General features: G+C 44.4%; 1 protein-coding gene across 1 annotated transcript in view; it reads right to left on the reverse strand.

Annotated features, from left to right (window-relative positions):
- Nucleotides 1–4,920: 4,920 nt before the first annotated feature.
- The window catches only part of acadm (acyl-CoA dehydrogenase medium chain), an 80,823-nt gene continuing 73,578 nt past the window's right edge, over nucleotides 4,921–12,165 (reverse strand). Inside the window, exon 12 of the mRNA XM_063064809.1 lies at nucleotides 4,921–5,393. Within this exon, the coding sequence (XP_062920879.1) occupies nucleotides 5,322–5,393 (72 nt within the window). The 3' untranslated portion in view covers nucleotides 4,921–5,321. The remainder of the gene's footprint in view (nucleotides 5,394–12,165) is intronic.

Raw genomic sequence — 12,165 nt, forward strand, 5'->3', positions numbered from 1 at the left:
TGGAGCACCGCTGGTCACCAATCTCCATGCGGAATACAAACCATCCACAACCACCCTTTGCCTTCTGTGGGCAAGCCAATTTTGGATCCACAAAACAAGGTCTCCTTGGATCCCATACCTTCTTACTTTCTGAAGGGAACGTCATCAAATGTCTTACTGAAATCCATGTACACTACATCCACTGCTCTACCTTCATCAATGCACAACCTGTCCTTGACAAAGCCATGCTGTACACCCCTAATCAGATTATGCTTCTCCAAATGCTCATAAATCCTGCCTCTCAGGATCTTCTCCAACAACTTGCCCACTACCGAAGTCAGCCTCACTGGTCTAATGACACCTGGGTTATCTCTACTCCCTTTCTTGAACAAGAGAACAACCTTTGCAACCCTCCAATTCTCTGGTATTTCTCCTATCCCTATTGTTGAAGCAAAGATCATCACCAGAGGGTCCCATCCAGTCCTGGTGCCTTATCTAACCTAATGCTTTTCAAAAGCTCCCCACAATTGCCAAGGTCTTTTCCCCTGATGAATACTGAAGCAAAGTATTCATTAAGTACTTCTACTACCTCCTCCAGCTCCCGGTTAGGACTGTATTCTTTAGAACTTAGAAGATTGAGAGGAGATTTGATAGAAGTATGTTAAATTATTAGGGGTATAGATACGGTAAATGCAAGCAGGTTTTTTCCAATGAGATTGGGTGGGACTGCAACCAGAGGTTATGAGGAAAAACTCTTCACTCAGAGTCATGAGAGCATGGAATGAGCTGCTGACACAAGTGGTGAATGCTTGCTCCATTTCTATATTTAAGAGAAACTTGGATAGGTACATGGGTATTAGGGGTATGGAGGGCTATGGTCCTGGTGGAGGTTGATGGGAGGAGGCAGTTTAAATGGATTTGGCATGGACTAGATGGACCGAAGGGCCTGTTTCTGTGCTGTACTTTTCTATGACTCTGTGCATGAATGGCACACATAACACCACCATGACATACATGTGAACATACGACACATACGTTTTCCTTTCAATTCGTTTTATATTTTGGAGTTACAAATCATAATATAGACCTCAACAATGTCTTAAACAACTTCAAGGTAACATCTCTCCTCTCATTTCTTCCCTTCCTGCCACCCAGACTCCCTCTGGGATTCACCTACACTTATTCCAATCGAGTGTCCTGAATTGTGAGTGTGCACTGGGGTCTCCTCTGTCAGACACAGATTAGAATTGGTCATTTGGTTTATTATTGTGACTCCAGCCTCTCCAGCATCGAGGACATGTCGAAAGATGATGGCTCAAGCAGGCAAAAAGGAGCCTGAGCCACACACTTACTGTTTCAGGAACAGCTCCTTCCCTTCCTGCATCAGATTTCTGAATGGACAATGAATCCATGAACATTACCTCACTACTTTAACAGTTGTTCTCTTTTTGTACTACTTACTGAATGTTTTATATATATATATATATATATATATGCTTATTGTGATTCATAGGTTTTTAAATTATGTATGCAACATATTGCCTCTGGAAAACAAATTTCACAATATATACCAGTGATGTTAAACCAGATTCCGATTCTCTATCAAGGTACAGTGTAAAGCCTACCTTACCTTTCATACAGGTCAAATCATACGGTGCATTAAGGTAGAACAAGGTAATTACAGAATGCAGAATAAAACATAAAAAACAGAGAAAGTGCAGTGCTGGCAGACAATAAGGTGCGAGATCATAATGAGGTAGATTGTGAGGTCAAGAACCCACCTTATTGTACTAGGGAACCATTTAATAGTCACTTCTATCTTCTGCCTGATAGGTGGACAAAAAAGAATGTCCAGGGTGAGTCTAGAGTTTGAAGCCTGGAGATCATGGTCCCATCATTGGCACATTCTGCAGTCAATATCAAAGGTCGATCGGAAGTACAAGTCAAATAACAGCCAAAGCTCTGGGCTGACAAATCTGAGATTGCACTGGGGAAGACAGAGGCCTATTCTTCATGTTACATGTCAGTGATTTGGATGACAGAAATGATGACTTTGTGGCCAAGGTTACAGATGATGCAAAGATACATAGAGGGGCAGGGAGTCTGAAGAAAAACTGAAGATGTTAGGAGAATGGGCAAAGAAGCAGCAGGTAGAATAGTGTCGGGAAGTGTATGAACATGCACTTTGTAGAAGGAATAAAGGCATAGATCATTTTCTAAATGGGGAGATAATTCAGAAATCAGAGATGCAAAGGGACTTGGGAGTCCTCCTGCAGATTTCCCTAAAGGTTAACTTGCAGGTTGAGTCTATGGAGAGGAAGCCAAATACAATGTTAGCATTCATTTTAAGATGACTAGAACATAAAAGCAAAGGTGTAATGCTAAGGCTTTAGGAGCTGTTGATCAGATTGCACTTGACATATTGTGAGCAGTTTTGGGCCTCATCCAAGAAAAGATATGCTGGCATTGCGAAGAATCCAAAGGAAGCTCACAAGAATGACAGGGTTGATGTATGAGGAATGTTTGATGGGTCTGAGCCTGTACTCACAGGAGTTTAGAAGAATGAGGGGGGATCTCAATGAAACCCATTTAATTTCAAAAGGCCTATATAGAGTGGACATGTAGAGGATGTTTCCTTTCATGGGGGAGTTTTGGACTAGAGGACATACCCTCAGAATAGAAGGACATCCCTTTAGAACCGAGGTGAAGAGGAATTTCTTTAGCCAGATGGTTGTGGAGGCCAAGTCATTGGGTATATTTAAAGCGGTGGGTAGGTTCTTGATTAAGCGTTTCAAAGCATATGGGGGGGGGTGGAGATGGGGATGAAGGGGGGCCAAGGCAAAAGAATAGGGTGAGAGGTAAAAGAAATCAGCCATGATGAATGGCAGAGGAGCCTTGATAAGCTGAATGGCCTAAATCTGCTCCTATGTCTTACGGTCTTAAGTGCACACTTTGCTGAAAGTGGCATCTCAGGTAGTATATTTGTGTGTGGGTTATTAGGTAGGTGGGATGGAGAAATGAGCTTCTTTTTCTGTTAACACACATAAAAGTTGCTGGTGAACACAGCAGGCCAGGCAGCATCTCTAGGAAGAAGTACAGTTGACGTTTTAGGCCAGGACCCTTCGTCAGGACTAACTGAAGGAAGAGTTAATGAGAGATTTGAAAATGGGACGGGGAGGGAGAGATCCGAAATGATAGAAGACAGGAGGAGGAGGGATGGAGCCAAGAGCTGGACAGGTGATTGGCAAAAGGGAGGATCATGGGACAGGAGGCCCGGGGAGAAAGAAGGGGGGGGAGGGAAGCCCAGAGGATAGGCAAGGAATATAGTGAGAGGGACAGAGGGAGAAAAAGAATACACACATATATATAATAAATAAATAACGGATGGGGTACGAGAGGGAGGTGGGGCATTAACGTAAGTTAGAGAAGTCAATGTTCATGCCATCAGGTTGGAGGCAACCCAGAGAGAATATAAGGTGTTGTTCCTCCAACCTGAGTGTGGCTTCATCTTTACAGTAGAGGAGGCCGTGGATAGACATGTCAGAATGGGAATGGTACGTGGAATTAAAATGTGTGGCCACTGGGAGATCCTGTTTTCTCTGGCGGACAGAGCGTAGGTGTTCAGCGAAACGATCTCCCAGTCTGCGTCGGGTCTCGCCAATATATAGAAGGCCACATCAGGAGCTCCGGACGCAGTATATCACCCCAGTCGACTTACAGGTGAAGTGTCGCCTCACCTGGAAGGACTGTCTGGGGCCCTGAATGGTAGTGAGGGAGGAAGTGTAAGGGCATATGTAGCACTTGTTCCGCTTACAAGGATAAGTGCCAGGAGGGAGATCAGTGGGGAGGGATGGGGAGGGCGAATTGACAAGGGAGTCGCGTAGGGAGCGATCCCTGTGGAAAGCGGGGGGGGGGGAAGGGAAAGATGTGTTAGACTCGCTATCACAGCCATATATCCTTTCTTGGACATCTTTCCCTCTCCCCCACCCACCCACCCCCCGCTTTCCGCAGGGATCGCACCCTACACGGCTCCCTTGTCCATCTGTGCTCTCTTTTTGCTCTCCAGGTCACCATGGGCTGGTGGTGGAGGCTGTTGCCATAAAAAGAGAAAGCAGTGGAGGTGTGCTGCAGTAAAGAGGGCCCAGGAGCACATACTAGATAAGCATTTAGACCATGTGTTCAGTGTCCGTTTTGTCCTGCCACCTCAGGCGCACAATTTACAAACGTTTGTAGATAAGTATTTGCAACCGAGTGTAACTTGAAGGGTTACTGAATATTTAGTGCCTGTCTTGTCCTGTAAGTAGTTAGCGTACTTTATTTAACTGAGCCTTTATAAGACACTAGTCAGGCTGCACTTGGAGTATTTTCATATCTCAGAAAGGATGTGTCGTCATTGGAGAGAGTCCAGAGGAGGTTCATGAAGATGATTCCAGGAATGAAGGGGTTAACATATGCGGAATGTTTGGCAGCTTTGGGCCTGTACTCACTGGAATTTAGAAGAATGCAGGGGGATCTCATTAAAACCTACCGAATGTTGAAAGGACTAGACAGGGTGGATGTGAAGAGGAGGTTTCCTGTGGTGGGGATGTCCAGAATTAGAGGGTACAGTCTCAAAGTTGAAGGGGTGATCTTTTAGAACAGAGGTAAGGAGTAATTGTTTTAGTCAGAGTAGTGAATCTGTGGAATACTCTGCCACAGACTGCGGAGGAGGCCAAGTCCGTGGGTATATTTAAGGCAGAAGTTGATCGTTTTCTGATTGGTCAGGGCATCAAAGGATACGGCGAGAAGACAGGTATATAGGGCTGAGTGAGATCCGAGATCAGCCATGATGGAATAGCGCAGCAGAGGCTATGGGCTGAATGGCCTAATTCTGCTCCTATGTCTTATGTTCTCACTAGTAGTCCCCAGATATCGCACCCTGCAAATCTGATTTCACACAACAGCTGGCACTGGGCCTGGGGTGCAGTGACAATGGTTAGGCCACGCTCGACAAGTGGAGGAGACAAAGTTATATCCAATACCAGTTTTTGGAGGTTTATTTTTTTAAAATAATCATTAGTTTGTTCTGTTCTACATACATCTGTTTGTCTCGTTCCACATCAGGTTTTTCCCCAAATTTCATAGTTCCAAAGTGCAATACCTACTGACACCATCCAAAACAAGGCACTTGCTAACAGACACAAAGCAAGGCTAATGCTTAATAAAACTTTGATCGGGAGGCAATGGGCTAAACTTTTCCTGCACAAAAAATTGGAAGAATAAAGGTTGTGAGGTGTTGAAATTGCATAGTTGAGCACTGAACCAGGGTGCAGTCACATTACATTCCTTGGGCTGACTCCAACTCATTGTTGAAACTTCTCAATATGCTCCCGGGCAATGATTAGCCTCTGGATTTGAGCCGTGCCTTCATATATCTGTAAAAGAAATCACAAGCCGAATGATTTATGGTGAAACTAGTAACTCGTCAGAAACACAAGAGATTCTGAAGACGTTGGAAATCCAGAGTAACACACACAAAATGCTGGAGGAACTCGGCAGGTCAGGCAGCATCTATGGAGGGGAATAAAGAGTGGATGTTTCAGTTCTGATTGAATGGTCTCAGCTTGAAACATCGCCTGCTTATTTCCCTGAATAGATGCTGCCCGACCTAGTGAGTTTCACCAGCATTTTAGACCACAAGACTATAAAGACATAGGAGCAGAATTAGGCCCTTCAGCCCATCTAACCCACTCCAACTTGTGTGGGTTAACCTGTCATCGAACTGTTATGAAATCAAAATGGTTTGGCATCTGGTCCACCAGATGACATTTGCTACACCCACACCTGGCCCCATCTCTCCTCAAACCCAGAGGACATTTGACAAGGTGCTGTACCTGAGGTTGCTTACATATCCAATTAGAACATGGTGTAACAGGAAAGACACCAACATGGGTACAACACTGGCTGATTTGCAGGAGGCAAAGAGAGGGAAGAAAGCGAGCCTTTCCTAGTTGGCTGCCAGTTACTAGTGGTGTTCCATGGGGGTCTGTGTCGGGACCGCTTCTTTTTATATTATATGTCAATGACTTGGATGCCGGAATTGATGGCTTTGTAGCAAAGTTTGCGAATGATATCGAGAAAAGTAGAGGGGTAGGTAGCTTTGAAGAAATAAGGAAGCTACAGAAGAATTTAGACAGATGAGGAGAGTGGGCAAAGAACTCACAGATGGAATACCGTGCCAGGAAGTGTATGGTCATGCACTTTGGTAGAAGAAATAAAAGTGCAGATTATATTCTGAATAGACAGAAAATTCAAAAGTCTGACGTGCAAAGGGACTTAAGACTCCTCAAGCAGAATTTCCTAAAGGTTAATTTGTAGGTAGCCCAATCACAAACAGATGCTGAAAATTCAAGCAACACACACAAAATGCTAGAGGAACTATGGAAAAGAGTAAACAATCTCCCTTCTCTTTCTTCCATGGTCTTCTGTCCTCTCCTATCAGATTTGCCCTTCTTCAGCCCTTTATCTCTCACTAATTGACTTCCCAGCTCTCAACTTCAACCTTCCCCTCTCAGTTTCACCAATCACCTAATAACCTGTATTTCTTCCACCCCTCCCCCACCTTTTTGCTCTGTCTCATCTTTTTCCTTCAGTCCTGATGAAGGGTCTTGGCCCGAAACGTTAACTGCCTTCTCTTTTCCATAGATGCTTCCTGGCCTGCTGAGTTCCTCCAGCATTTTGTGTACATTGGTTGTAATTTGCAGGTAGAGTCAGTGCAAGGAAGGCAAACGCAATGTTAATATTCATTTTGAGAGGACTAGAATATAAAAGCAAGGATGTAATGTTGAGGCTTTATAAAGCACTAGTGAGGTCTCACTTGGGGTTTGAGAGCAGTTTTGGGCCCCTCATTTAAGAAAGGATGTGCAGACATTGGAGAGGGTTCAGAGGAGGTTCATGAGAATGATTCGTGGAATGAAAAGGTTAAGGTGTGAGGACTGATTGATGACTCTGGGCCTGTACTCACTGGAATTTAGAAGAATGGGGGGGCGGGGATCTCACTGAAACCTATCGAATGGTGAAAGGATAGCGGGAATGGAAATGGAGAGGAATTTCTTTAACCAGAGGATGATGCATCTGTGGAATTCTTTGTCACAGGTGGCTGTGGAGGCCAAGTCATTGGGGTTATTTAAGGCAGAGGTTGATAAATTCTTGATTAGTCCGAGCATGGAGGGATACAGGGAGAAGGCATGAAATTGGCGCTGCGAGGAAAATGGATCAGCCATGATGAAATGGCGAAACAGACTTGATGGGCCAAATGGCCTAATTCTGCCCCTATACCTTATGATCTCATCACACATGAAGCGCTAGCAGCATTATACTGTTTAAACTTGTCATAAATGCACATTATTTGTTAATTTATTTGTGGTAATATTACTTTGTGTTATGTGAGTTATATGTACGGTGATGTGCATCTTGGTCTGGATGAACATTGTTTCGTTTCGTGGTATACATGCATATGGTTGAATGACAATAAACTGAGCTTGAGTTTGAGAAATCAAAGTTGTACGATTGTACAGTTGGTTGGGGAGGTCACACCTGGATGGAACACTATGCACAGTTTTGGTGCCTTTGTTTAGGATCGGATTTTCTGGTGTTGGAGTGACGGTAGGGCTGAAGAAGAGTCAAGCAGCTTGAAGAGAACCTCCAACAAAGAATGAGTAGTCCCCAGCTACAGGACAGTGATTCATTGCTGGATTCACACTAAATTTCTATAGATGCACAGTAGAGTGTATCTGAACTGGTTGCATCCTGCCCTGGTATGGAAACACCAATGCCCAGGAAAGGAAAACCCTGCAGAAAGTGGGGGATACAGCCCAGACCATCACAGGCAAAGCTCTCCCCACCACTGACCATTTTACAAAAGATCGTTGCTACAAGAAAGCAGCACCTATCATTATGAACTCCCACCATCCAGACCATACCCTCTTCTGGTTACAACCAGGAGGCACCGGAACCTCAGGTCCCACCACATTGCCTTCAACCATCAGGCTTCTGAACTGGCATTGATAACTTCACTCACCACAAATCTGAACTGATTTACAACCTATTGATTCACTTTCAAGGACTCTTTACAACTATGTTCTCAAAATTGTTTTTGTTTACAGAGCTTGTCTTCATTTGTACATTGGTGTTTGTCAGTCCTTGCTTGTCTAGGTATAAATCTTTGGAAATGCCATTTCAAATTCCTGGGTGACAAGATCTCTGAAGATCTATCCTAGGCCCAACATATCGATGCAGCTACAAAGAAGGCACAACAATGGCTATATTTCATTAGGAGTGTGGGGAGAAGTGGTATGTCACCAAAGACTCCCGCAAATTTCTGCAGATGTACTGAGGATGTCCTGTGATAATGAATCTGTGGAATTCATTGACCCAGAAGGCTGTGGAGACCAAGTCATTGAGTATATACGAAACAGAGGTTGGTAGATTCTTAATTAGTCAGGATGTCAGAAGATTGTGGGGAGAAAGCAGGGCTGAAAGGGATAATAAATTCGCCATGATGGAATAGCGGAGCAGACTCCATGGATAGAATGGTCTAACTCTGTTTCTGTGTCTTTGTAGAGCATTCTAATTGGTCGTATCACCGTCTGGCATGGAGGGAGTCACTGAACAGGATCAGAAGGCAGCTGCAGAAAATTGTAAACTCAACCGTCTCCATCATGGGCACATACCTCCTCAGTATCAAGGACACCTTCAAAGGTGATGCCTCAAAAAGGTGGCATCCATTATTAAAGACCCCATCGCCCAGGAAATACCCACTTCTCATTACCAACATGAAGGAGAAGGTACAAGAGCCTGAAGACACACACAACGTTTCAGGAACAGCTTCTTCCGCTCAGCCATCAGATTTCTGAATGGAGGATGTATGTATCCAAGTACACTACCTCAGTATTTGTGCAGATACCAGAAATCCAAAGCAACACACCCAAAATGCTGGAGGAATTCAGCAGGTCAGGTAGCAACTACCAGCTGAAACCCTTTATCAGGACTGGAAAGAGGAAAACACCAGAATAAAAAAAAGTGAAGGGGAAGGGGAAAGGAGGTGATAGGTGAAGACAGATATGTGGAAAAGGCTGGAGAAGAAGGAATCTGATAGTGGACCACTGAAGAAAGGGATGATGCGACTACTTAGCTCCTGAGGGTGGCCTCACCATGGAGCAAAGAGGGGGCCATGGTCAGACATGTCAGAACAGGAATGGGCCACAGGGAAATTACACTTTTTGCAAATGAAGTGGTGGTGCTCAACAAAAAAGTCCCTCAATTTATACTGGATCTCACCAATGTAGAGGAGGCCACATTGGGAGCACCAGACACAAGAAACGACTCCAGCAGATTCACAGGTGAAACGGTGCATCACATGGAAGGACTTTTTGGAGTCCTCAGTAGAGGTGAGGGAGGTGGTGAATGGGCAGGCGTAGCATTTCTGTCACTTGAAAGGAAGTGTACCAGGAAGGAGATTAGATTAGTGGGGAGGGGTGAACGAACAAGGAAATCATTGAGGGAGCGGAGCATTGGGGGAGGCAAGAACGTGTTTGGTGGTAGAATCACGTTGAAGGTGTAAGTTGTGGAGAATGATTGGAATGTGGAGCTCATAGGATGGCAAGTGAGGAAAGGAGCAGCTGTAAAGGCAGTGGTAAGATGAAGTGAGCACAGATGTTCAGGAAGCGTTGGATATGTGGGTGAGGGCAGCATCAATGGTGGAGGAAGGAAAACCCCTGATCTTTGAAAAAGGATGATATCTCAGATGTCCTGAAATGAAAAGCCTTATCCTGGGAACAGATGTGGTTGAGATGAAGGATCTGAGAAAAAGGAATAGTATTTTTACAGGAGATAAGGTGGGAAGAGATATAGTTGAGATAATCATGGGAATCAGTAGGTTTATAAAGATGTTGGCTGACAGTTTGTCTCCAGAGATGGAGACAGAGAGATCGAGAAAGGGGAGAGAGGTGTCAGAAATGGACCAAATGAATTTAAGGGCGGGGTAAAAGTTAGAGGCAAAATTAATGAAATTGACGTGCTCAGTATAGATGCATGAAGCAACAGCAATGCAGTTGTCAATGTAGCGCAATAGAGCTGAAAGCATTGCCAGGGAAGGCTTGCCTCACAGACTGTTCTGAAAAGGCCGGCATAGCTGTGGTTCATGCAGGTGCCTTGTTAACTTGCAGGTACAACAGGTTATTAAAGCGGCAAATGGAATTGCTAGAGGGATTGAATTCAAGAGCAGTTAGATCATGCTGCAACTACTGTATACAGGGTACTGGTGAGGCCACAACAGTGTGCAGTTCTGGTCTCCATACTTGAGGAAGGATATACTGGCTTTGGAGGCAGTGCAGAGGAGGCTCACCAGGTTGATTCCAGAGATGAAGGGGTTAACCTATGAGGAGATATTGAGTCACCTGGGACTATGCTCTCTGGAATTCAGAAGAATGAGAGGGGATCTTATAGAAACATACAAAATTTTGAAAGGGATAGATAAGATAGTAGGAAAGTTGTTTCCATTGGTAGGTGAGACTAGAACTAGGGGACATTGCCTCAAGATTCAGGGGAGAAGATTTAGGACAGAGATGAGAAGAAACTGTTTTTCCCAGAGAGGGGTGAATCTGTGGAATTCTCTGCCCAGGGAAGCAGTTGAGGCTTCTTCACTAAATATATTTAAGATACAGTTAGATAGGTTTTTACATAGTAGGGGAATTAAGGGTTATGGAGAAAAGGCAGGTAGATGGAGCTGAGTTTACGGACAGATCAGCCATGATCTTATTGAATGGCGGGGCAGGCTCGATGGGCCGGATGCCCTACTCTTGCTCCTATTTCTTATGTTCTTTTGTGCCCATGGCTACCCCTTGAGTTTGGAGAAAGTGGAAAGAACCCAAGGAGAAACTGACAAAGGTGATGACCAGTTCTGCCAGATGGTGGAGGGCGGTAGCTGAGGGGAACTGGTTGGTCAGTTATACACACACACGTACAGTGCTATGCAAAATTCACACTATATATGAGCACTTAAGACTTTTGCACAGTACTGTAGTAATTTTATATACTGCACTGTACTGCTACCTCAAAAAAAACAAATTTCATGACATACGTGAGTGATGATAAACCTGATTCTGATACGGGTCTCTATTGTGGACTGAGGGTGGGAAGGGCGCAGGGAGAGGGGAATCATGGTTGGGAAAAGGGGAAGGGAGAGGGGAGGGAGTGGGAAGCACCAGAGAGACATTCTGTAGTGATCAATAAGCTAATTGTTTGGAATCAAGTGACTTGCCTGCTGTCTCAGGGCTGGGTGTGTCTGCACCCTTGTCACCCCCGACTCCTCGCACTCCTTCTCTGTCACCTATTCTACGCTCCTCCCACAACGCTCCAACTTTGCCATTCCCCACATCCTTTGTTCCTGACGGATTTACAAACTCGCTCTCCGTTCCAAGCTGACAAATACAGTACTGTGCTATATATACTGTACGTGCTTAAAACTTTTGCACAGTAATATATGTCACCATATATCACCTAATATTCATTTCTTTGTGGGCATTTACAGAACAGAAATACAACTGAATCAATAAAAACTACAAAGACTGACAAGCAACCAATGTTTTTTTGTGGCAGCAGTACAGTACAATACATAAAATTACTACAGGACTGTAGGGGTGGAAATATGTCTCTGCCAAAGGAGGTGTAAGACGCCCTTTCCTTTCGTTAGCCTGCAGGTCACCCTGGGGCAAGGTGTAGCACCTGCTCAGCCCCCCGATCAGGGTCATGTGAAGCCATGCGAGCAGCCGGTGCACATCACAAGTGCTGGTTATGCGCCCACTGATATCAGACTGTTCTTCGGTGAACTACAGAAAGGAAAACGTTCCCAGAGAGGCCAGATGAAATCAGAATCAGATTTATTATCACCGAAATGTGTTGTGAAATTTGTTAACTTAGCAGCAGTACAATAATTTAGAAAAAAATAAATCAATTAAAGTATATGTATATTAATTAGTTAGAATAAAACAGTACAAAACAGAAATAATATATATAAAAAAGTGAGGTAGTGTTCATGGGCTCAATGCCCATTTAGCAATTGGATGGCAGAGGAGCAGAAGCTGACTGTGTGCCTTAAGGCTTCTCTACCTCCTTGCTAATGAGAACAATGAGAAGGTGGCATGTCCT

This window comes from Mobula hypostoma, chromosome 12, assembly GCF_963921235.1.
Source record: "Mobula hypostoma chromosome 12, sMobHyp1.1, whole genome shotgun sequence".
Classification (NCBI taxonomy): domain Eukaryota; kingdom Metazoa; phylum Chordata; class Chondrichthyes; order Myliobatiformes; family Myliobatidae; genus Mobula; species Mobula hypostoma.